The sequence below is a fragment of the Candida parapsilosis genome, contig 005806 (genome assembly GCF_000182765.1).
Source record: "Candida parapsilosis strain CDC317 annotated contig 005806".
NCBI lineage: Eukaryota > Fungi > Ascomycota > Pichiomycetes > Serinales > Debaryomycetaceae > Lodderomyces > Lodderomyces parapsilosis.
Genome location: NW_023503279.1, coordinates 669290 through 694086, shown reverse-complemented (window position 1 = coordinate 694086; position 24797 = coordinate 669290). Strand labels below are relative to the sequence as shown.

Below are 24797 nucleotides of genomic sequence, written 5' to 3'. Positions count from 1 at the left end.
AAACGGGTCGAGATCTGTGTATTCTGAGTTGGAGTAGCATTGCTGATAGTAGTAGTGAAATGCAAAGGCGGATGTGGGCGTTACAAGAGAGGGGTGTGTATGCTGATGCTTTCTTGGTGGTGCATATAAGAAAAATGTATAGTTCCCCCATAGTTACACAATATCATTCTACTGTAAAAATGAATGATATGTATGAAAAGAAAAAAAAAGAAATTTATCATTTTCTATACAATTGGTAGCACTTTTACGGATTATTATTTTTCATGCACTAAGTTTCTTTTGATACAAAAACATAAAACAAGTGTCTGTTTAGCAAGAGACCAAAACCTCCATTAGTATATCTCCACTTGTTCTCCCCAGAGTTACAATCCAAATCCCAGACCGACAAAACCATCCCACAGTTGAACGTTTCACATACTACTACGCAACTCTGGTTACAAAGAACCTCACTACCTTTCCCTCAATGACTTCTATTGCTGGCCACCCTAGCCTAGAGCCATCATCAGTTTCACCCCCTCCAACGCAGCCACATCCACCATCGCAGCAGCCGCACAAGCGGGTTCGAAGACTACCACCAGAGAAAAGACAAAAGGTCTCCACTGCTTGCGATTCTTGTAAAAAACGGAAATTTAAATGTTCAGGATCAAACCCATGTGAATTATGCGTCCGAAAAGGATACGACTGTAGCTACACTGTCGTTGATAAACGATCACTAAAGAGTGAACGATTACTAATGTTGAGGCAACAAAAGAGGCTACAGGAGCAAATGGATGTTCAAGGAGGGTCATCACAGACACCACAGCAATACGAACATGATATCAATAAAGGGCCTTTTTATACAACAACCCAAGCCCAGCAACAACGATTTCAGCAACAAGATTTCAACGCACAACCACAAGCACAGCCTTTGGTTCAACATCAACAGCAACATGCACTACAGAATCCACCACCTCCGCCGCCGCCACCACAGCCACCTCATCCTTTTCCAGCCAACGTTGTTTATCAACAACAACCATATCCAAATCAACAGATTACTCCACCAGATGCACCTCCCTACCAGCTGCCGCAAGCCCAACAACCGCAACAATATCCACCACAGTATCCACAACCCCAAGTACAACTATATCAAGTGCCACCTAACTACCAGGCTGGTCCACCACCACCTGCTCCTCCTGTTCCTCTTTCATCGCTGCAATACCCACCATACCCACCTCCCCAAAGGTTGTCTGTGCCTATTTCCCCCAGATACGCAATGCAGCCGTACCCTCCACAAGGACAAGATTCATATGCGGCAGATACCAGACTGTCATACTCAAGCCGCCCTCCATCTTACAGCCAAGGACAATTTTATGACCCGCCTTCCAGCGCTGGCTCTATGGGACCTCCGGGAAATCAATTACCGCTACAACCACAACCAAAGCCGCAGCCGCAGGCGGAGCCTCGAAGGGAATCGCAATCACCTCTCCCTCAACCGTACTACCAAAATCAACACCCAAACGTGCAAAGTTTACCGCCCCAACGCCACCAGAACTATCAATACGGTGCTCCATCCTTTGCTCAAAGTCAACAAGAGCGGTCTCCACGTCCTTCTTCACAATTAGATCCACAAAATCATACATATGCAATACCTCATGTTCAACACGAACAGCAACCGCCCCAACACGTGAAGAAAGAGATTCAAATGTCACAAAAATCAGCTAATATTCTTACTCCAGACTCTCCAGGATCCAATATGGCAGAAAAGCAAGGCGCTGGCTCGTTCCCAAAGTTTCTTCAACCGTTGCTTTCTTTCCCACTGAAAATTCACAAGGAAGGTGATTCATCAAAATTGCCAGAAGCAACTTCAAGTACTTCCGTCAAGACAGAAGTCGGTTCCAAAAACACAAGGAAGGAGAGAACTTCCGCTGCCAGTACATTGCAAAACGAAGTTGATTCAAATGCCGTCCTTGATGAAGAGATTGCTAATGAAGTGGGTGATGGTGGTGCTGACTCACTGGAGTCCAAAGATGGTGTTTCAAACCAGGCGGGTAAAAGTTGCATTTTGTTGAATGACAAGTCTGGTACGTTTAGATACATGGGTGAAACCAGTCCACTTTCTGTCTTGTATGAAACAAGAAATATTTTCTATCAATATGTGGGAAAGACGAAGCTAACCGAAGATTTACGTGGATGTCCTGTTATCGATAAACCACTTAAGGTGGAGGCTGAAGTTGTGGCACATTTACCACCACCTAGAGAGAGAGACCTTTATATTGAACAATTCAAGCGAAACATCAATGACACTTTTTTCGTTTACGAATTAAAAAAGTTTTACATTGACGTTGTTGATCCGGTGTATCTCGATCCAGTCAATGTTGAACATCAACAAAAATTAGTACAATTGTATTTTGTTTTGGCCATTGGCGCAACATATCTTTCCTTTAGCAAGAAGGATCCACATGCAACATTGGGTGCGAAATATTTTGAATCAGGTTTACTTATACAAAACTCGCTTCCAGAAGATTCAGAAATATGGTGTGTCGTTGCCCACTATTTGCAGTTCCATTATTATCAATCCATATTGAAAAAATCAACAGCATGGATCCACTTAAATTTGGCGATAAAGTTTGCTCAATCACTCGGATTACATCGCAATTTTGTTAATGAACAATTTTCCCAATTGAGTGACGAATGTGAATATCGGAAACGGATTTTTCGAAGTCTTTACTGCAGTGATCGAATTTCATCAGTATTCATTGGTAGACCACTAGCAGTGAATGATTATGATTGGGATGATCCAACAAGATACAAACTGTCTAAGACGTTGATTTCATCGAGTTTAAATTTCAATGCCAAGTGTCAAATTGAGTTGGCAAGGATTAGTCATTTGATTGGTAAAATTGTTGCCAATTTTTATCAAAATAGGATCATTGATATTAACAGGACAAAAAATTTGGCAGTGCAGTTGAAACTTTGGTCTAAAAATCTTGATCCATTGTTATCGGTGGAAAATATATTCAAACCAAAAGAACTTCCCCATAATGAAGATGGTGGAAATACGCAAATTGTGTTGATGATGCATTTATTGCAATTGTTTGCCATTATGTTACTTTGTCGACCATTTTTCATGTACGATGCTGTATCTCACGTCAACACTGCTTTTCCCAAGACAACTACATTGAGAGATAAGTCGTCATCAAGACAATTTATTCAAGCAGCTACCAAGGCGTCGATATTGGCAGTAAAGTTGATGAATCATTACATCAACACTTCATTTAAAGAAGTTAAGCGCATGGAGTGTTATATCATCATCACGTGTTGCTTCTACAGCTCCATATTCATTGGTATTAGTATCTTGAATGGTAATTACCAATTTGACACCGTTGGAGGAGAAGAAGAAGAACAAGGAAGCTACACTGAGACAGAAATGATGAATTTACTCAGAAATGCTGTGTTCATATTGAATCATTATTCAACTTGTAATAAAGGTGCCGAAAGGTATGCTGAAATTGGAAGTGATTTAATTGATGCATTGGCAAATAGGCACAAGTCTGGATCAGCAACGAGTGGAGAGTCTATGAATGAGGCTGGTGACACCACCAATGAGTCATTACTCGATGGAGATGAAGTTTTCAATTATTTCAACTTTACTGATGATGCTAATGCCCAGGATTTACAAAATTTGATTGATTTTCAACAATTTTTTGTGTCACTGGATATAACTACTGGATCAGTTTCAGATTCAAGCAATATGCCATATGACTATGGCAATTATGATTTATTTTTTGGGGACAAATACTAGTGAGGTGAGGTAGTGGGTAAAGGATGTGACAGTTTACGAACATTGTCATGGGATGATTACATTATTCAGTTCTTTTTGATTGATAAAAAATTTTTTTGGTTTATAATTTTTAATACATGTTTTGGTATGTGCGTGTTCATTAATAGGTAGAAGCGAGGTGTGTGTCTCACTTCCTACATTGATTCATGTGTAACGTGTTTTAGGCGATGCACTCTTCTCTACCAAGATTTTGCGCTCTCGCAAAAGTTTGTCATGAAAATATGTCTGGTGACAAAAGAGAAAAAAAATTGTAGTGAAAATTCTCACTTTTGACACTTTTCAGATAAAACACACATAAGATACCCCATTCCATTTTGAAACTAATTAAAAACAATCTTGCATCTTTGAGGCTTGAAGATTGCTATCTCGGGTCACACCACCATTGACTAATAACCCCACACCATTATGAAGAACCCTATACTGCTACTACTATCCTCATGGGTTCTGTCATTATGTCTAATTTTTTTCTTTTCATCAACCACAATCTTGGCATCACCAGGAGATGACTTGTACGCATTTATGGACTGTATATACCAATGTGAACAAATAACCTGTCACGATAACCATTACTATATTGAGCTTTATGAACGCGGAAAAGGATTTTGGAATCAAGGGGATGACGCTTATTATTATAATCCGTATTGGCAATTTGTTGATATGCCTTTACCTTGGTATCTACGTCTACTTGGATGGACATGTGAACTGAACTGTGATTACCAATGTCAAAGAGTCATAACTGAGGAAAGAAGGAAACATGAAGAAGAAATTTACCAGTTTCACGGTAAATGGCCATTTTTGCGTGTTTGTGGAATACAAGAATTGATGAGTGTTTTGATGTCTATGGGCAATTTAATCGTCACGTACAAGTTTGGCTTCAAAAAGATATATGCAATAGTTAGGGACAAGAGACAACCAGCGTTGCTCCGCAAGCAGTATTATCATATCATGGTTGTGATTATAGTCACTATGCTTGCATGGACCGCATCAACTATTTTCCATACACGAGATTACCCCGTTACCGAACATTTAGATTATTACTTGGCAGGAGCAACAATCTTGTCTACATTTCATGCTTTGGGATCACGATTATTTTCCATGTATAAACGCAAAAATAAACTTTATCGGTGGTCATTTTCAATCTTGTGTTTATCGGCATACACTTATCATGTTCAGCGATTATATCGGGATTGGTCATATACATACAATATGAGAGCTAATTTAACCCTTGGAATATGTCAAAACCTATTTTATTGCATGATTGTATTCAAATTGTACTCGAAGTACTATTCCCTCGAACAAGAAACGAAACAAATCAACCAAAATCATTTGAAATATGTTGATTTTAAACGAATCATACTACCTAGTTTCTACACCGCAAGTGCAAAGCTTTATACTTTGTATCCGCTTATGTTGTGTATGATTGTGGTGCTAGGGTCCATGTTGGAGATTTTTGATTTTCCACCTATTTTCCACGACTTGGTGGATGCACATAGTTTATGGCACTTAGTCACTATTATACCTCCCTATATGGGCTGGTACGATTGGTTAGTTTGGGATATCAGTGAAAACGTATGGCCAGATATAGTGGAGGAAGAGGAGTTGCAAAAGAAAAAGAATGAGTAGAAGGAAAGAATGTATTCCACTTATTTATTCGTAATCTAGCATTTTAGCATCCACACATCTCTGTAGCCGTTTTCTTTTTTTTTTTTTAGTCACTCAAATCTTCTTCTGGTGGTGCGTACGGAGGTGGTTTGAAATACTCTTGGTCTTTTTCCACAGCAGCTTTGAATTGAACTTTATCGTCAACAAATTGGTATAAATATTCCAATTCCAAGTCGTGTACCTGTCTACCCAACATCACCATAGTATGTAATGGCTCACCAGAATCGTATTCACTCAACTCTTTCAATGTGCCAGCCTTGAAGGATTGTGTTGGTGCACCTAATCTCAGTATGGCCACACATGGAGTATTTTCCGTGTATGCTTGTTCCAGTCTCATTTCCTCGATTTCAATCAATTGACTTGCAGCAGTGGCAATGTCCATGTATCTAGGTGGCTCATAAATCAATCTTCCTCTAGCCATATTCTCGATACTTTGTTCTTTAACTTTAATATCTAATAAGATCAACGTATGCAATCCAATTTTCCGATTTTCCATAATCTTGTTATAAAAAGAATCAGGTTTCCAAGAATCAGTGAAAAACACCAATGAAATAGTTTGTCCAAATTGATACAATTGGAGTCCACATGCACCAACAGCATTCATGATTGACGCATTGTGAATTGTTTCTACTTTGATCCCCAATTCTCGTGCTCGTAAGACCAAGTCGGTATGAGTGGTGGCCCCGAATGGGTCACCAACAACTAAGAATGCAATATCTTCTGTATCCGCATCCTTCAAGATTTCGTCACTGCCACTTTCAACTAATTCACGATCAGCAAGAATGATTTCCCTTCCATAATAAGACTCAAGTGTTTCTTGATTAGCTGCCATAAGAATGGAAGTGTATGCTTCCAAATAGACGCGTGAACATTTCTTAACAGTTTCAAGGCCTCGTACAGTTATATCAGACTCATGTGAAAGCCCTAGACCTATAAGATACAACATCGTAGTTTGAAAGATAGTTGGTTAAGTAGAGTAAGTTCAATGAATTGAAAAAAAAAAAAATTTGGGTAGCACCTCATCGTGATACCAATTACGTACTGAACTTATAGGAAAGTGTTTATTACAATGGCATTTTATTATCTATATCCACAGTAACCCGTACCATTTCGCTAATTGCATTCCTCGATTTTCTGTTCAAACCATCGGCAACGGTATTACTACTTTACACGTCACAGAGAGTCTCGATTAACTTGTACAATTCTGAATTACCATATCCAAACTCTGCGAGCAATGAGTGGAACTTTTGTTTGAACTGCACCAACATTGTATGTGTTTGAGACATGGAGCCCTTCTCATGCAAATAAGTTACTGCCTTTTGTAACAAGTTGGATTGTTTGCTTCTAAGCTTCAGTGACCTGAACTCATATAGTATTTTGTGGACGGGGGAATTCGTTGGATCCGTTTCGTCTCGTAAATTGATCAATATTGGAAGGGACAATTTACCTTCGATTAAATCTTCCCCAGCAATACCCTTCATGGTAGAATAGCGAGCGTCAACCAAGTTCAAATAGTCATCTCGTATCTGATATATAATCCCAGCCAAGTTTGCAATTGCAATTACTTTATCGAGTTTTTCCTCCTCAAGTCGTTTGTATTTAAAAACATCTAGTAATCTGACGGATAGTCTAAACAACCCACCAGTTTTATTTTGCACCATTGTTAAATACTCTTCAATAGTGGGTAATTGATGCAACTCGGGTAAAAAGTCTCGCCAGTAAATATCAAGGCCCTGTCCCTCATGTAAGTTCGTCATTTCGTAGACAAAATCACGATTCAAGTCACGTGATCGCAAATTGCGTTCTGCCTCATCTGCATGCACAAAGTGATCAAGTGTACCTGCTGCCGTTTCCATAGCTCTAAAGTACATCAAATTGGCACAATTTATGGTCAAAGGCTTCCCGTATTTTACATGGGCCGAGGGAAACCCTCGGCGATATTTTGAATTGTCTTCTATATCGTCAATAAGCAATGATGAATTGTGCAAAAGCGAAATGACTTCATTGACAGCCGCTTTTTTGTGCGTATAATCTTCCTCTTGGAAAAATAACTCATGGAATAACTCAATGAATTTCCGTCGGATGTTGTTGTTATTACTAGGTAACCCACTCAAGTAATCGTAAGGTTGGCAGATCGGCTCCTCGTTTGAGCCATGCATACAAAACGTGTAGAGGCGTTTTGGTGATGATTTTCCCTCCTCTTTTATTATTTTGTCGATGTCTATTGATTGGTACATACTTGAGGTGGATCAGTGATTGATTTTTTGATGATTCCCTTTTTCCTTTAAGGGCGAATGATCTCTGTGCACACGCTACCAAAAAATGCAACAATTTGTAAACACGTCAGTAATACTTTTCAGGAAAACCAAACCACAAAGAAGCAGCTCATTAGGTAGGTCACTTGTCTAGGAACTAAGGAATACGCCTAGCTTATCACATTAAATATGGACGCTTTATGGAACAATCTTCCACCTGTGACCAAGGGTTGGTCTGTGGCATGCGTTGCTACCTCGACACTTATTACCATTAATAGATTGAAATTAATGAATTTGTTGTTTATTCCGTCCAAAATATATAGCCAGAATCAAACATGGCGACTAATTACATCATTCATAACATTTGGAGATCTAAGCTTTGAGCTAGTGTACCGTTTGTGGGCTATTTCTACGTCATGTGGAGAAATTGAAAGTCTATTTCAAACAAAATTCACACAATTTCCGTTATACATTGTCGATGCCTTGAGTACTGAACAATTGGAAATTCTAAGGCAGTTGATTGATAGAAACAGGTCGATCGATTTCCTCTATTATGTCATGCAAATATGTTTTTCGATCATTGTTGGTGCAACGATTCTATTTTACAAGATAAGCTTAATTACACCTCAATTGGGACTCGTTTTAATTCAAGTTTTCCAATACTATAGCTCCAAGTTGAACCCATTGGAGATGGTCAACTTCTTCGGATTCCGTTTTAGAAACATGTACCAACCATATCTCCTAGCATTTGTGAATTTATTGATCAGTGATACTGGGGCTGGGCAAAACAACGAGCCGACACAGAATGGAAATGGTAACAATTGGAATTTCGGCTTACGGAGTTTTTGGAATGTTTTTCGAAACCCAATGATTTGGTTTTACGTTATGAGTTTTGGTTTGGGACATTTTTGGTGGTGTAGTAGAGAAGTTATCCTTGGAAGTGTTCATTACAATGATGACGGAGATGCTACACACTTGGAAGCGGATTCTAGAGATGGAAGAATCAAAAAGAGGAAGCTACTCAAACAAAATGGCATTTGGAAGTTTGATTTGGTGAAGGAAGCTTTAGTTATACTATTGCTACCTCCTTGGTATTGGATTATGTTGTCTAAAATCAAGCAACAACATCCCCATGATGTGCGTCGTCCACGTCATGCACCACCTGAGCTCCAGCAGCCTGTAGTAGAGGAGATGAGAGAGAACTTAGAGCAAGTTGACGAACGTGCAGAGGAACAGGTTATACGACATCTTGACCAGGTGGAGTAAAATGATCATGTCTTTGGCTTGGAGGAATTGTCATGGACAAAACGACAGAGACATGGCTGAGCATGGTTTGTATAAGTCCATTTTGAATTTGCTTCTCCGTCACGTGAGCCCTGATTCTGTAGCAATTTTCTTTGGTCCTTTTTTTTTGCAACAAAATACAATTCCATAATCAATCTCTTACATTAACTTTACCATTGAGCATCACACATGGATCCAATCGTCTATGCTCTCATGAGTGCGTCTACATCTTCTCGTGCGTCAAAAGCACGGCTATCACAGAGTGTACGACTTGATGTAATCATTCCACGACTAAAACAGTTCTTTCAAAACAAGCGTATCGAAAAACTTCACAGTCAATCGTTGACTCTCACATACAATATTGCAAATATGGAGTTTTTTGCCAACTCGCAAAGAGAAAAGTACGAAGAGATCCGTAGAGTCAGGAACACGGCAGCTGAAGTTATAAAAGCAATTGTCAACAATTTGGTTTGTCGAATTGATTACTGTTTTGAAATAAGGTCCCTACCACCGATTAATCCTGGAAACCCAACTCGTCTTATCACACCCTCATTGGAGCAAACTTACAATAGACTTGTTGATGCGATACTCGGCAGCGTATTTGATGAAAATAGCATACTCTATACCACAATGAAGCATTATAAAAGATTGGTGAAACGAGAAACGACCAAGTTGGCAAGAGTTGAGGCTTATGAAAGGCAATTGAAAGAGCTTAGAGGTAAGCTCGATTTGGTGAATGAAAAATTGAAGCATTTGGCTGTTGTGAGAGCTGATCGGGAACGGAAATCGGCAATCAAGAAACAAGTGAGGTTTGCCCCAAGATAATGAAAATCGTTTTATATAGATTTGCACAGACTGTGAGCACATGGATAATCGAATGTATGATAACCGCTTGGTTAATGCTATGTGGTCTCTCTTCAAAGTATTGCGGGGTGAGATTTTGGTGTTTGGTGGTTCACACATTTCTATTTTTTTGCAACAAAATTACCACATAAGAACAAACCCCCATTTTTACCAACAAGTCAACATAACCCACAATGTCTTCATCTCTGTCATCTTCAGATGACTTACAAGACCATATAATCTTAAACACTATCACCCCTGCAACTGCAACAACTGCTATTGTCGATGCTCCTAACGCAGCTGATACCCCTGTGTCAACACCACAATTTCGATACAACACATTACCCTATCAATTCCACCAATTTTTTTATGACCAAACACCAGAATCACTTGGCATTCAACTTGAAGACCTTGAGTTACCAACTATGGAAGGAAGACTTCAAGTTCATGCGGTTATGAACATGATAAATTTCATTGGTGATATCAAACTGAATTTACTTGAATGTATGGGGATGATTAAATCAATTTTGGATTGCAAAACAGAAGCACAAATGTTCGATATTAGACTTCAATTGAGTGAGGCTGTTGTTAGGAAAGAAGTGTATGCCGAGGTTATTGGCTTATTCGATTACATTGTTTGTACAAACTTTGACGAAGAGGACATGTCAAACCTGTGGTACTGCAATGAGTTTGATGATGTTGAAGAGTGTGAACGCAATCAATTACAGGATATTAAAGTGTTGGTTTCGAATGATCTGCTGACCTTGAAGAGTTTGGCACATGATTTGGTTATGGTAGTGAGACGTGCAGATACTTCTGTTGGTGTTAGTGAGAATGCAGCGGAAGCGATGAGTGTGGCTCCTGTGATGGTCGACGACATAGAAAGCGGAGGGCGTGCAAAATTAGAGAATGAGCCTATGAATCAAGTTTGTCGGAAGATTGTTGAACTTGATTCCAATCAAGATGACAAAGCCTATCCTGTTAAACAAAATGATGATACTGAAGATGCGAAAACAGGGATAGAAGTTTTTGAAGCATTCATTGAAAATTATTTTAGAGAAACCGGCCACGAGAATGATGGTGCTACAGAGATAGTGGGGGAATTGGTGGGAAAACTTGAAAATGCGGTTGATAACGATTTGGGTAGGTTTGTGGAGAATGTAGCCGACTCGACTGTAATTAAGGCTGATGATAAAGTTAACGTGGCTGCCAAGGAAGACGGAGATGTGGGATGTTTTGCTGAAGTCATTGCTCAAGAAATTATGGATGAAATAGTTGAGCAAGTTGTCAATAAAATAGAAGAGGGGCCCATAGAAAAGATTGCTAGAGATACAGTGGAGCAAAAGATTGACATGGTTGTTCTGGTGGAAAACAATGAGAAGTCTGGAATTACGGATCAGAGCAAAATCAATGATGTTGAGCAAATCAAGGAAATCATTAAGAATGTGTCTGATGAGACTGTTGCAAAAGTAGTTGAAGGTGCTGCTAAAAACCTTGCTGTGGCCATCGTGGAAGGTGTGGTTGACAAACTTGCTAAGGATGTTGATGAAGGTGCAGATTACCCCATTCCCGATACTCTAGGTGAGAATGGCAAACAGGTTGAAGTCATGGCTGAAAAAGCCACACACAAAGAGCATAAATCATTCAGTGGTGTCACAGATTAGTAGCCAGAACATATCTTGATCTACATTGATTGTCCCCTCTAAAAAATCAGTCTAAATATATATTCGCTAGTTTGAATAAAAAGCTTTAATGGTATCTATTTACCGACATCTTTCAACTTCTCAAGTTGTTCAGCTAATCCAACTGGAACTTCAACAGCTTCCGGTGCATCTTCAGGTCTCTTTAACCCCTTAGATTCAGTTTGCTTTTTGGTTTCCTCCTTTTGTTTCTTCTCAGTTGGCGTCATTACCAAATCAGCAAAGTTCAATCTTGAGCCCTTATCATTATTAGCAGAAGCAGCAGCAGAAGCATCTTCGTCACCAGCAGTTTCATTCCATTCAGCCAATTCCTTTTCATGTTCTCTTTCTATAGCAAATTTGACCGCTTCCAAAACATCATTACATAAATGTTTTGGCTTGTATTTGGGTTCAGTGCCTTCTTGATAAACACCGGTTTTAACCAAGATGGAGTACCATGAAATATCATGCGAATTGGCAAATCTAATATCTGATTCAGGAGTATCACCAACGAAATAGACGGTTGATGCTGGTGGTAATTGTAAAGTAATTTGGTCAGGTTTACCAACTTCTGCAAGTTTAGCAAGGTTCTTTTTAGCATCCTTGTAATCCTTGTGTGCTTGTTTCTTGGAAACACCAATGTTAACTTCTCTTTCTTTTTCTTCAGCTTCCAATTCATCTTCGGATTCTTCATCCTCAGAGTCTGAAAAATTGTAGCTTTCCAACTTTTCTTGATTAATAATTTCTTCGCCGTTTTCATTAATCAAGATATCAGCATCCTTGGCATTTGGATCATTTATACTCAATTTCTTCAAATGTTCATCCAAAACACCTTGTCTCCAATGACTCAAGACCTTGTTGGCAAATTTAAAAGTACCAACCTGTGGCTTACCAAATCTATTCACTTTCAACTCCTTACCAGTATGTTCACGATACAATGCAGCAATGGAAACTTGTAATGCACCCATACCATATCTTGATAATTTATAGTTTGTGGCCCAAATGAAATCAGAATGGGCAAAGTAAATTTGTGGGCCCTCATCAAAAGTTGTTGACTGCGTTCCCATTACACCATTCTTGGATAACAACAACTCCAAAATGATTTGTTGATCAGCGGCCCAGTTTCTTGAATCCGCAAATACCAAAATAGCATCAATTGGTGTTTTGCTGAAATCGACATCTCTAGTGCAAATCTTTTCTTCTTCAGTTAAATCGTGGTACGGAGACACAGCTGGATTCCATTTCAAAATATCCAATGGCGTGTAAACATTCTTGAAACCATATGATTCAGCAACATTACGACAAACATTACCCACACCACCAACAACAAGAACATTTTCGTAAACACCAACCAAATCCTTCATTGGCGTGTGACCTTGAATAATTTGATCTGGAGTAATGGTGCAATTTAACCGTTTGCTCAAGTCATCAGCTCTTTGTTTTTCTGGTTTACCTCCACCGTTGGTGACAAAGATGGATGGAACTTTAATATTATACTTGTTTTCACCATTCAACAACTTCATGGCCTCAACAGCTTGTGGGATGGTGTCTGGTCCTCTCAATATAACCCCATCAATATCAAAACAAAAAGCATAAGAGGCAACTCTTTCATGATCAATCACATCCTTCTTATTTCTCTTAATGATGGAAGCATTTCTTGATAATTTGGCCAACGAGTCAACCTTTTTCAAGTTGGCTGATGAAGACTTCTTCAAGTTACTATTGCTACCATTCTTGTTTAAAGATGAAGATGATGACAATTTGGTTAATCCATTTTGCCAGTTGTTTAAATCCGATAACGAAAGTGATGAGACCCTGTGTTTTCTTGATTGTGGAGTCAAGTCATCGATACCATCATTGTTCAAATATGATTGAAATTGAGCGCCACCATCTTCTTCGACAACTGGTTCGTTTTGTTGTTGATCCTTGGACATTGTGTTGATCTAGTAGTGTAGTTTATTTTGGTATGTGATTAAAGTGATTATCAAATAGTAATCACCTGCTTTGTATACGAGATGAAATGGTAAAAGAAAGGGAAGTTCGACAGAAATAGAAAAAGAAAACGAGAAATAGGGAAATCAAATGGTCTTTTTATATCACACTAAATGACTTTTGGATTTTTCTATTTCTCTTTGTCGGGTTGGGTTCATCATAAGTTTACACAAAACAAAGACAAAAAAATAGAGAATAGCTACGTAATGCAATACTCTTCAAAACAAAGCTTGTATGTAAAGAAGCACTACATTAGAGAAAAGTTAGGCCTCACAGGTAGTAGGTCCCAAAGCAAGAACATAATATTGTTAGTTTTAGGTGGTGACACAGTAACAGCAACCAACAACAACTGAGTTTTGAAACTCAGAATATGTAGCAAGAGCATGCAAAAATAAACTAAATCATTACGCAACGAAGATGTAGAAACTGTTACAACCGAGATAATATTTTACGACAACTTTAGTTACATCATTAGTGTTTTCACCTCGTAGCTTGACTGATATTATAACTCTGTAATCTTTTGAAGTATTACATAGAACACTTTTCTTTCACTGCTGGTCAAGAAAATATAATACACACATACTACATGTATGCATATTTGTCGCTGCTGAAACTAAAGTTCTCATTAAAATTACAATTTTAAACTATTCAGTTTGCTCCTGCATTCTGCCTCCAAACTGTACTTTCCACTCTTACATAGTTGTGTCAAAGGTGTCAACTTTTCAATGGTATAATGTTTGTTGGCGATTAGGTTCTTTGATTCGTACAACATGTGATATGCTCTGCTAAACTACTTCGTAATATATTTGCAAGTGATTTTGTGTGTGTCATGTCGTAAGTTTACAGTTTGTGTCACTTGGTTCTTCAAATTATATGCAGTACCTGGGAGCAATATAATTGCTATTCCCATTTGAACCACAGTCCAACTCCTCCATCAGCGAACCATTTCTCACTTTATTGGCTTGAGGGTAATGAAGTGCCATTGTTTTAGTGGCTACAAATTGTCTTTAAGTCTCCCATTGCTAAGACATCTAGTATCAAACTGTGTAGAAAAGCGGTGATGAGGTGGTGTTTCTCTTTCTTCAGCTTCTTCTTCTTCCACTTCTATGCATGGAAGACTAAAAAATAGCGCATGTTTGTTGATATTGAGTGTAGCTCTAAAGCCGACGAAGAAACTACTAACCAACCAACCAATTTATTTACTATTGCCATTACATTATACACCACACTCACACATACACAAGCCTACATTGTCGTTTGTGTAATGGTCTTTTTTATTTTTTTCAAGAACAATAGGACTGAGTACTTTTTATTGTTACTTGTTTCATGTTTAACAAAACTGAAGTCCGAAATCCACCCTTTGAGACTTAAAGGATTTCTTGGTGTGCTTGGTGTTTCTATATATATCTATATATATCTAAATATATGTATATATCTATATATACATATACATATACAATAAGAGCCACGTGCATACAAAACCAAAGCAGACGGAAATTAGATTGGCATAGTCATCTCGCTTAGCTTATCCCAATGTGTATTAACTAGCATGTACCTTTTCTGCTCACTCATCAAACCCTTCACTGATTCGTCGCCTGTCCCCAAATCTGTTGTCCCACTCTGTTGTATACTCGTGGGGGATAACACCTTGTCTCTGTTTAGTTCTATACTCTCTTGAAGCGGACCTCTGTTCACCCATACAAATTGTTACGTAATACTTTACCTAATCAGTGCAAAATGTAATAAATACAAAGATGGTAATTTCCCTATACTGAAATTAGACCCACACCAAAAATGATAAAGTGAGTAAGAAAAATATAGCACAATATTTTGTAGCCTTTTGTGAGTGCAATCTATTACAGATATATTGGCCTAGTCCATCTTCTTTGGCTACTAAAATCTCATTTTTGTCTTACAAGGACTATATAAGGCTAATGTGATTGCCCTTATAGAGATGGTATTTTCCCAACCACGGAAAATCATCTGCTAGTTTTGAATTATTCTCAATCCACCAATGCTCTAATCATTGCATTACATGTTCTAACTTTTGATTGAGGGTGTGAGGCCAATCCCAAAGATTGGGGAAGCTTGTTTACTCTAAAGAGTTTCAATATACTTGGTCTAAATTCAGTTTGATTCCCCTCATAAAAAAAAGTTGCAAAGTGGTGGTTTTTTTTGTTATATCTCCGATCCTCGATTACTGCAACAAATACTTTTCCTTGATTCCAGTGTATAGAATTACCAGATTACGCAAGGCACAACTATGCGATGTGGCATATTATTTTAACATTGACAAATAACAACTACTTCTTTCTTCAAAGCACAAATAAATCCGAAAATTTCCCACGCCCCACAAAGAATTGTCAAATACAGCGGATTTGCGCGCGGATTTAACAAGATCTGCACCGAGACATTTTTTTTTTGACTCCACACAAGGAAAATTGGAGTAGACTTTTGATGTATAAATAGGGAAAAGATTCCCCACATGCTTCATTTACTACCTACACAGTTCTGTAGCTAGCAAAATGATTTCAATCAGGGGTCTTTTACAAATTCTTACCCTTCCAGCTAGGCTTCTTTGGGTGGTTGTAAAATATCCATTCGTGGGAGGAGTTAATAAAAAATTTGAGCACAGTTTAGCCAATTCGTTAAAAATTGAACTTTGTCGGTTTGCGTTAACTTTGTCAGTTCATGACTCGGCTTATATCGCCAATACCACTACACAATCTGTCATTGATAAATTGAAACCATGGTATCCCAGGGTAACCAACTTGAACAACTATGGCAAAAGGTATGATAATCAGAGTATATGGTTAGTTGAAGCACCAAATAGAACCAAATCTGATCCAATTATCATTTATTTACATGGAGGTGGCTATTTTATAAACACAAGTCCGTTCCAAATTGAATCGGTTTTAAGCATGTATAGTTTGCTTGATGAGAAAAAAAGGCAAAAGACATCAATATTGGTTTTGGATTATAAGTTGGCATGCCATGGACACTTGGTGGGTACACAGTTATACGAATTAGCTGCAACATATGAAAAATTGGCCTCAGAAAGGAACGACAACTTTGTTTTAATGGGTGATTCCGCTGGTGGCAACTTGGCAATTGCCTTTTTGCAATACTTGAAACAAGAAAAGAATACCAAACTACCATGGCCCAAGTCATCCGTGTTGATTAGTCCTTGGGTTAAGTTGGTTGGTGATAAGGAGCAATTCACTAAAGGACATTCTTACCACGACAATGAAAAGTACGATATGCTTAGCTCAAATTTTGCCAAAGATCCTGTACGTCAAACTGAACTACTTGGTAAAAGAAGCCCCGCCGATTTGTTGATCTCACCAGGAAATTTGCCATACAAACCCAGTGATTGGAATGATATCCCCACATTAAACAACAAGGGATACTCAACATTTGTTATTCTTGGTGAACATGAGGTTTTTAGAGATGATATTTTAGAATGGTGCAAATATGCCATTAAATCACATTTGGTACCACAGACACAGGACTCGGGTGGAATTTTCAACTCCGAAGTACAAGAATACAAAAGTCAAGGAGTTGGTGATGCGTATGTTGATGTTGTTGTTGAACCTTGGGGTATTCACGACTCGGTTTTGTTTTTCGAGAATAACGTTATCAAGAAGTTGGAGAAACAGCCACTGTTAAAGTTGAGCGACTTGGATGATAAGGAGTATTTTGGAATTGTTAGGATTACAAAGTTTTTAGACAAGACATTATAAGCGGAGCAAGAGGGTTACGTTTAAATGATATCACTTGCAATTGTAGTCGTGCTCTGGAAATAGAACTTGACTTGTGGATCACATATAGACTCAGTTCGCAATCAAAATTTAGCATTGTGTCATAATAAACAGACGTATAACGAAATCTTTTGCAACTATCGATAGCTGATGCACGGATAAACTTATGTATGCGGGAAGCGGCAAGCGGCAAAAGTCAAAATCACTTTTTGTGTTACTCTCTTCCCCATAGTTGAGATTGATTGTCCACTATTGAGTGGTCTATAGCAGAAGCCGAGCAAGAAGGTACCGAGGTGAATGTAAAGATGCCGGTGGAGCAAAGGATGAAATTGGTAGGATGTCGCTGCATTAGGTAGAATTAAAATTGAGAAATTTCCAATTTTTGGATCAATTCCAAGATAAATTAGGAACAATCTTTATATCCGACAACAATTATCACACGAAAGTACAAAACGTATATAAAGTAGCCACAATTCCCCAACTGGCCCTGATAAATATCCATTTCTTTCAAAATCGAAATCCCATTGCCTTCACTAACTTCTTGAACCGACGTCAAAATGGTATCACTCGTTACTATATTAAAGATTCTCAGCCTTCCAATCAAGCTACTTTTAGTGATTCTCAAATATCCTTTTTTTGGTGGTGCAAACTTGAAATTCCAAAACAGTTTGAAAAATTCATTGAAGTTGACAATATTCAGATTCGGTCTTTCTTTGTCTATTAATGATAGTGCTTACCTTGCCAAAAAAACAACTCAACAAGTAATCAACAATTTGAGATCAACCTATCCAAGATTGACTAACTTGAACAATTACGGAAAATCATATGATAAACTCAACGTGTGGCTCGTTGAAGCTGAAAATAGGTCTAAAAGTGACCCCATTATCATCTATTTGCATGGTGGTGGTTACAGGCTCAATACCAATCCAGCGCAAGTAGAATCGCTTTTGAATGCTTATCACTTGCTTGATGAGGAAAAAAGAAGAAGGACGTCAGTGTTGGTTCTTGATTACAGTTTGACCTGTCATGGACATCTTGTTGGAACACAAGTGTATGAATTGGCAGCCACATATAGAAAATTAGCATCACAAGGTAACACCAACTTTGTTTTGATGGGAGATTCGGCCGGTGGTAACTTGGCAATCACATTCTTGCAGTATTTGAAACAAGAAAACGACTCAGCATTGCCATGGCCAAGGTCAACGGTCTTGGTCAGTCCATGGACTAAAATCGTTCCTGATGCCTATCAACTCACACCGGGCCATTCGTATCATGACAATGAAAAATATGATATGTTAAGCGGATCCGTTGCTAGAAGTCCAGAGAGAAGAAAAGGTATGTTTGGTGGAGAGAATTATGCTGACTTGTTGAAATCACCAGGGAATTTGCCATACAATGCTAGTGATTGGAGTGATATTCCAACTTTTAACAATAAAGGTTACTCCACGTTTGTTATATTTGGTGAACATGAGCTCTTCAGAGATGATATTTGTGAATGGACTAAATACGCACTAAAATCACCGTTAATTGTGCCAAAGCAAGATTCAAAAGGAGTTTTCAATCCTAAGTTATATGAATACAAGTCTTCTGGGAACGATGGAGCATATATTGATATTGTTCTTGAGCCATGGGGAATTCATGTTGCGCCATTGCTTTTTGAAAATGATGTGACTAAGCAGTTAGAGAAGCAACCAAATTTGTCATTGAGAGATTTGGATCAAGACAAGTTCTTGGGGACTTCAAAGATAGCCCTGTTCTTAAATAAAGTGTTGTGATAGTATATAATTTAATGGCATTGTTTAGTGTAGCTGTGTTTGAATATCGACCGATAAGTTTATATCAATATCGTTTGTACATCCAAAGTCAACAAGCGCCAGGAAACGACCAATGTAGATCTAACCTTGCAAAAGCACTTATTTCCTTCGTGGAATAGCTTCAAGTGGTGTGCGAAGAAGCGGGGCCCAGCCTCGGTAATTTTACAAAACACAAGAGTACATGCTGGATCATAGATAACGCTGAATGAGACCGACTTTATGCGTATGCTGGATCTTACTAGATAACCCCACCCCACACAAAATAAAAGATTCCCTCAACTAAAATAATTATTTTTAACCAGTCCTATATAATACTCAATCTTTTACCCACATGAAGTCTACTGTGTGAAAGTATATAAGGGAGCCAACGTTCCTTGCCAAGTTGCTACTGATCCATTCCCTCGACACCAAAGCCCGTCAAACTCCAGCTTATCTACTGAATAATCCAGAATGATATCACTCGACACTATATTCAAGGTTTTTAAACTCCCAATTAATATTGCTTGCGTGATTTTAAAGTATCCCTTCTTTGGAGGATCCGGTTTGAAGTTTAAGAATGATTTGCGCAATTCAATCAAATTGACGGTAGTTAGGTTTGTGTTGTCATTATCGCTTAAAGACAGTGTTTATGTTGCTAAAAAATCAACTCAGCAGGTCATTAACGGATTGAAACCAGCATACCCAAGATTGACTAACTTGAACAATTATGGAAAATCATATGATAAACTCAACGTGTGGCTCGTTGAAGCTGAAAACAGATCCAAAACAGATCCAATTATCATTTATCTCCATGGTGGTGGATATAGACTCAACACTAATCTGGATCAGGTTAAATCATTGTTGAATGCGTATTATTTACTTGAAGAGGAGAAGAGAAAGAAGACATCGGTCTTGTGTCTTGACTATAGCTTGGCATGCTATGGACACCTTGTTGGAACACAATTGCATGAATTGGCAGCCACATATAGAAAATTAGCATCACAAGGTAACACCAACTTTGTTTTGATGGGAGATTCGGCCGGTGGTAACTTGGCAATCACATTCTTGCAGTATTTGAAACAAGAAAATGACCCAGCATTGCCATGGCCAAGGTCAACGGTCTTGGTCAGCCCTTGGGTTAAGATTGTTCCCGATGCCTATCAACTCACTCCAGGTCACTCATTCTATGAAAATGAGAAGTACGATATGTTGAAAGGGTCTATTTCTAGAGGTGGAGAGAGAAGGAAAGGGTTGTTTGGTGATAGTAACTACGCTGACTTGTTGAAGTCTCCTGGGAACTTACCATACAATGCTAGTGATTGGAGTGATATTCCAACTTTTAACAATAAAGGTTACTCTACATTTGTCATAGTGGGTGAGCATGAACTATTTAGGGATGACATTTGCGAGTGGGCCAAGTATGCACTCAAATCTCAATTGATTGTGCCAAAGCAAGATTCAAGGGGAATTTTCAATCCTAAGTTATATGAATACAAGTCTTCTGGGAACGACGAAGCGTATATTGATGTTGTTCTTGAGCCATGGGGAATCCACATATCTCCGTTACTTTTTGAAGATGAAGTGACTCAGCAGTTGGAAAAACAGCCAAGTTTGACCTTAAAGGATTTGGATCAAGACAAGTTTTTGGGAACTGCAAAGATTGCCCTGTTCTTGAATGAAGTGTTGTAATTGGGACCAAAATGAGTGCCCTTGTGTTGTTTCTGACTCAAAAGCAAAGATTCTCAGATTCTTAGAGCTTAAAGTAAAATATGATTGATAGTTTAGAATATATATTTATACTAACGAGTTAGTCTTAGTATCGTGTAGTTATTGGTTGAAAACCGGATCCCTTGTAATGGGGTTTAGGGCTTTAGTCTTGCCAAAAGGGTATTGTCCAGTGGACCACGTGCACTTTTTAAAATGGTTCTATGATGCTAATTTTAGTCATTCTGGATATCGTCGATCGTCTATTTCAGGAGTTACAAAAGGGGAGAGTATATGAACTCCGCACATAAAGCCACACCATTGGTTAGGCTTATCTAAAATCTAAAATAGATCTAATTTCATACAATATGTTTGAGACGATGCCGTATACAAAAACAAGGGCAATTCTTTTCCAGGTTCCCAGAATGACCTTTTTTTTGACTTGTTCAACAAATCAAGAGTTTTCATGGTGTCAATTACAGGATTCTTGATCGTCTTGAGTCTCCCATTGAGACTACTTTGGGTAGCCATTAAATACCCCCTTGACGGAGGTGCGAAAGGGGGAAAATACCACAGCAGTCTTGTCAAAGCTTTAAAGTTGGAAGTTTGCAAATTTGCTATATCTTTATCAGTGCTGGATAGTTCTTTTTTGGCCCTTGCGAGTACAAACTTTGTCATCAACACATTCATCAAGACATTACACTCTAGCTTGACCACGTTAAACAACTATGGTAAAAGATACGATAAGCAAAGTTTTTGGATTGTGGAAGCTGAGGAGAGGTCTAATTCAGATCCCATTATTATTTTTTGTCATGGCGGTGGTTACTTTCTTGAGACTCAACCTCAGCAAATCGAAAGTTTATTAAGTATTTACTACTTACTTGATGAGGAGAAGAGACGCAGGACGTCGATCTTGGTGCTTGAATATGGCTTAGCATGTCATGGACATCTTATTGGCACGCAAGTATATGAGCTTGCAGCAACGTATACTAAATTGGCCTCAGAGGGGAATGACAATTTTGTATTGATGGGGGACTCTTGTGGTGGTAACTTGCTGATTGTGTTTTTGCAATACTTGAAACAGCAACAACAGCAAGCGCCAAAGTTACCGTGGCCAAGATCTTTGGTGCTTATTTCTCCCTGGATAAAGCTTGTACCTGATGAATTTCAACTTACACCTGGACACTCGTATCACGATAATGAGCAGTACGACATGGTCCAAGCAAGCTTTATGCTTGATCGCAAGAGGCAAAGTGATTTGTTTGGTAACACCAGTTATGCAAATCTATTCATTTCACCGGGGAATGTTGAATACAAAGTCAGCGATTGGTGTGATATTCCAACTTTACATGGTAAAGGATATTCTACATTTGTAATTGCTGGTGAGCACGAGATTTTTCGTGATGATATATTGGAATGGGCCAAGTACGCATTGAACTCTTCTTTGCAGCCACCGAAGCAGGACTCGGGTGGTAGGTTCAACTCTAAAATACACCAGTTTAAAAACGGTGATGATGATAATGAAGATAATGCGTATGTAGAATTGGTCATTGAGCCTTGGGGTATACACGAATCGGCCATTTTCTTTGAGGCCAATGCCCTCGCTTTGATAGAAAAGGGTGTACAGTTGAAAGACTTGGATACCGTGGAATATTTTGGTACTGTCAAGATAGCCCAATTTATGAACAAGACTTTGGTGGTGAAGCAAAATGATTAGATTTTTCAAACGTCAAAGACGAACCGAGATTGCGAATTTTTCTGTAATGTTGTGTAGTTATATTCAGTAATTGAAGTGAACTGTAGTAGAAACAGAAATGATTATGCAACGAGCAAGCCATTGGTTTCCATTATTGCACCCACGCTTGTGTTGCAAAATCTCATTTTATATTTTTTGTTTCCGCTGCGGATTTAATGCAGTATTTCTGATTTTCCATTTCCGACTCAGAGTTATACCGAAAGGAAAAGAAACCCCACACACACGCTCTTTTGTTGTCGTTTCAGCGTCATTGATGGTACAAAGACACAACATCATTGCTTCTCGTTATGCAGGTGTATAAATGGGATGGGTCGTCTCAACCACGCGTCTAGTCGCATATGTCGAGCCCGAGGAATCAACTAGGTCCACATCATTGTTCTATACGCTTCAACACAACAAGCAACACAGAGTTCCTAGCCTCACTTCATATATCTCACGGAAAATGCTTTCACTTTTGGGCCTTTTGGCCATGCTCAGTCTTCCAATTAAACTACTCTTTGTGATCATCAAGTATCCGTTCTTTGGGGGAGCCAACGAGAAATTTAAAAACAGCTTAGGCAAATCGTTGAAATTGGAATTTCTCCGTCTAGGAATAGCCCTATCAGTTAAAGATGCCTTGTACGTTGGAATCATGAGTAATTTTTTCATCATTAATCGATTTTTAAAATTTTTGTACCCTGGATTAACTAAGTTGAACAACTATGGAAAGAGATATGATAAGCAAAGTATTTGGCTCGTTGAAGCTAAAAACAGGTCCAAATCTGATCCAATCATCATCTATTGTCATGGAGGTGGATATTTCTTGGAAACACACCCGTCTCAACTCGAAACAGTATTGGGGTTGTACCATTTACTTGAAGACGAAAAGAAACAGAAAACTTCGATATTGATACTTGAATATGGTTTAGTGGGTAGAGGAAATCTCGTGGGCTCACAATTATACGAATTGGTTGCCACCTATGACAAATTGGCTTCAGAAGGTAATGACAATATTGTATTGATGGGAGATTCAGCAGGAGGAAATTTGTCCATTGTCTTGTTACAGTATCTCAGGCAACAAAAGAATCCAAAATTGCCGTGGCCAAGATCAACGGTTTTGATTAGTCCATGGGTGAAGGTTATCCCCGATGATTATCAACTAACTCCCGGCCATTCATTTCATGAAAATAAGGATCGTGATTTGCTTCAAGCTCGGATTTTCACTGAAGACCGTCGTGTTGACTTGCTTGGAGATATCAACCATGCTGACCTTTTAATATCACCAGGAAATCTTGAATACAATGCAAGTGACTGGAGTGATATCCCCACTTTGAATGACGGAGGTTACTCGTCATTTATCATTCTCGGAGAACATGAAGTCTTTCGAGATGATATACTAGAGTGGGCCAAATATGCAGTTCGGTCACCTTTGGTGTCACAGCCTGATTCAAATGGGGTATTTGATACCAAAGTGCATGAGTACAAGACAAATGATGAGAATGATGCCTATCTTGATATTGTTGTCGAACCTTGGGGCATTCACGATTCCGTTTTGTGTTTTGAAAACACCATTACTGGCGAATTATCCAAGAATCTGCAATTGAAGGTAAATGATTTGAATAAAGCGGAATATTTTGGTGTTATCAAGATAGTGGAGTTCTTGAATAAGACGTTAGTTGTTTGTAAAGACGAGGAAAAACTGCGACCCTCTGGCTATGCAAAGAGGTCGCGAGTAGAAGGAGTATCCGCTGGTTAGCGACGCTCTAGTTGGTTTTCGAAAGGCAAACAGCTACAGTACAGGGAACTGGCTTATTTTGATTTATAGACGTAGATAGGACTAAAGTAATCAAATATCCCAAAACATTGAGGTATCACAATACAATAGTTCCCAGATTATTCATCCCTATCGGCCTAGATTCATTCAATTGGCGTTGGAAAAGATCCCATGAGGGAAAAGTTTTAGTAATAGGAACGAAGATGAGGGAGTATACCAATGTGGTGGGGATTTTATTTTCGTTTGCCCCGCTGTCTAGTTTTGACATGTTTTGCTTGTGATCTAATGCGCGACAGCACACCCCACACAAATGGAACTAAAAGAATTTAGTTCTTTAAGTGTTTTGGTGACAGGTGACAGACCTACTTGTATCTTTCAGGCTACTGCCATTTCCAAATCGGAGGACGTGTTTTGTCAAAAAGCACCTTGTTTGCTGGGGCTCGTTAGACATCGATTCAATTCAATATTACGAAGAGATCTACACACGTACAAATA

At 38.7% G+C, this 24797-nt stretch overlaps 13 protein-coding genes across 13 annotated transcripts; 10 read left to right on the top strand and 3 right to left on the bottom strand. All coding sequences in view use genetic code 12, as the record gives it.

Annotated features, from left to right (window-relative positions):
• Positions 1 to 463: 463 nt before the first annotated feature.
• FGR27 (Fgr27p) lies at positions 464 to 3781 on the top strand (the record flags this gene model as incomplete). Its single annotated transcript, XM_036807661.1, has 1 exon — positions 464 to 3781. One exon carries the CDS (start codon positions 464 to 466, stop codon positions 3779 to 3781), a length of 3318 nt encoding a protein of 1105 aa, XP_036664475.1.
• Positions 3782 to 4339: 558 nt separating this feature from the next.
• CPAR2_302860 (uncharacterized protein) lies at positions 4340 to 5443 on the top strand (the record flags this gene model as incomplete). Its single annotated transcript, XM_036807660.1, has 1 exon — positions 4340 to 5443. One exon carries the CDS (start codon positions 4340 to 4342, stop codon positions 5441 to 5443), a length of 1104 nt encoding a protein of 367 aa, XP_036664474.1.
• Positions 5444 to 5528: 85 nt separating this feature from the next.
• On the bottom strand, positions 5529 to 6428 carry CPAR2_302850 (uncharacterized protein; the record flags this gene model as incomplete). Its single annotated transcript, XM_036807659.1, has 1 exon — positions 5529 to 6428. The coding sequence occupies one exon, from the start codon at positions 6426 to 6428 to the stop codon at positions 5529 to 5531; it is 900 nt and encodes a 299-aa protein (XP_036664473.1).
• Positions 6429 to 6648: 220 nt separating this feature from the next.
• BTS1 (farnesyltranstransferase) lies at positions 6649 to 7719 on the bottom strand (the record flags this gene model as incomplete). Its single annotated transcript, XM_036807658.1, has 1 exon — positions 6649 to 7719. The coding sequence occupies one exon, from the start codon at positions 7717 to 7719 to the stop codon at positions 6649 to 6651; it is 1071 nt and encodes a 356-aa protein (XP_036664472.1).
• A 207-nt stretch (positions 7720 to 7926) lies between these two features.
• CPAR2_302830 (uncharacterized protein) lies at positions 7927 to 9003 on the top strand (the record flags this gene model as incomplete). The annotated part of the gene is made up of 1 exon (XM_036807655.1): positions 7927 to 9003. One exon carries the CDS (start codon positions 7927 to 7929, stop codon positions 9001 to 9003), a length of 1077 nt encoding a protein of 358 aa, XP_036664471.1.
• A 207-nt stretch (positions 9004 to 9210) lies between these two features.
• On the top strand, positions 9211 to 9846 carry CPAR2_302820 (uncharacterized protein; the record flags this gene model as incomplete). The annotated part of the gene is made up of 1 exon (XM_036807654.1): positions 9211 to 9846. The coding sequence occupies one exon, from the start codon at positions 9211 to 9213 to the stop codon at positions 9844 to 9846; it is 636 nt and encodes a 211-aa protein (XP_036664470.1).
• Positions 9847 to 10058: 212 nt separating this feature from the next.
• CPAR2_302810 (uncharacterized protein) lies at positions 10059 to 11528 on the top strand (the record flags this gene model as incomplete). Its single annotated transcript, XM_036807653.1, has 1 exon — positions 10059 to 11528. One exon carries the CDS (start codon positions 10059 to 10061, stop codon positions 11526 to 11528), a length of 1470 nt encoding a protein of 489 aa, XP_036664469.1.
• Positions 11529 to 11623: 95 nt separating this feature from the next.
• On the bottom strand, positions 11624 to 13477 carry CPAR2_302800 (uncharacterized protein; the record flags this gene model as incomplete). The annotated part of the gene is made up of 1 exon (XM_036807652.1): positions 11624 to 13477. The coding sequence occupies one exon, from the start codon at positions 13475 to 13477 to the stop codon at positions 11624 to 11626; it is 1854 nt and encodes a 617-aa protein (XP_036664468.1).
• A 2583-nt stretch (positions 13478 to 16060) lies between these two features.
• Positions 16061 to 17278, top strand: CPAR2_302790 (uncharacterized protein; the record flags this gene model as incomplete). Its single annotated transcript, XM_036807651.1, has 1 exon — positions 16061 to 17278. One exon carries the CDS (start codon positions 16061 to 16063, stop codon positions 17276 to 17278), a length of 1218 nt encoding a protein of 405 aa, XP_036664467.1.
• Positions 17279 to 17853: 575 nt separating this feature from the next.
• Positions 17854 to 19071, top strand: CPAR2_302780 (uncharacterized protein; the record flags this gene model as incomplete). Its single annotated transcript, XM_036807650.1, has 1 exon — positions 17854 to 19071. One exon carries the CDS (start codon positions 17854 to 17856, stop codon positions 19069 to 19071), a length of 1218 nt encoding a protein of 405 aa, XP_036664466.1.
• A 489-nt stretch (positions 19072 to 19560) lies between these two features.
• Positions 19561 to 20778, top strand: CPAR2_302770 (uncharacterized protein; the record flags this gene model as incomplete). The annotated part of the gene is made up of 1 exon (XM_036807649.1): positions 19561 to 20778. The coding sequence occupies one exon, from the start codon at positions 19561 to 19563 to the stop codon at positions 20776 to 20778; it is 1218 nt and encodes a 405-aa protein (XP_036664465.1).
• Positions 20779 to 21259: 481 nt separating this feature from the next.
• Positions 21260 to 22510, top strand: CPAR2_302760 (uncharacterized protein; the record flags this gene model as incomplete). The annotated part of the gene is made up of 1 exon (XM_036807648.1): positions 21260 to 22510. One exon carries the CDS (start codon positions 21260 to 21262, stop codon positions 22508 to 22510), a length of 1251 nt encoding a protein of 416 aa, XP_036664464.1.
• A 481-nt stretch (positions 22511 to 22991) lies between these two features.
• On the top strand, positions 22992 to 24284 carry CPAR2_302750 (uncharacterized protein; the record flags this gene model as incomplete). The annotated part of the gene is made up of 1 exon (XM_036807647.1): positions 22992 to 24284. One exon carries the CDS (start codon positions 22992 to 22994, stop codon positions 24282 to 24284), a length of 1293 nt encoding a protein of 430 aa, XP_036664463.1.
• Positions 24285 to 24797: the final 513 nt, after the last annotated feature.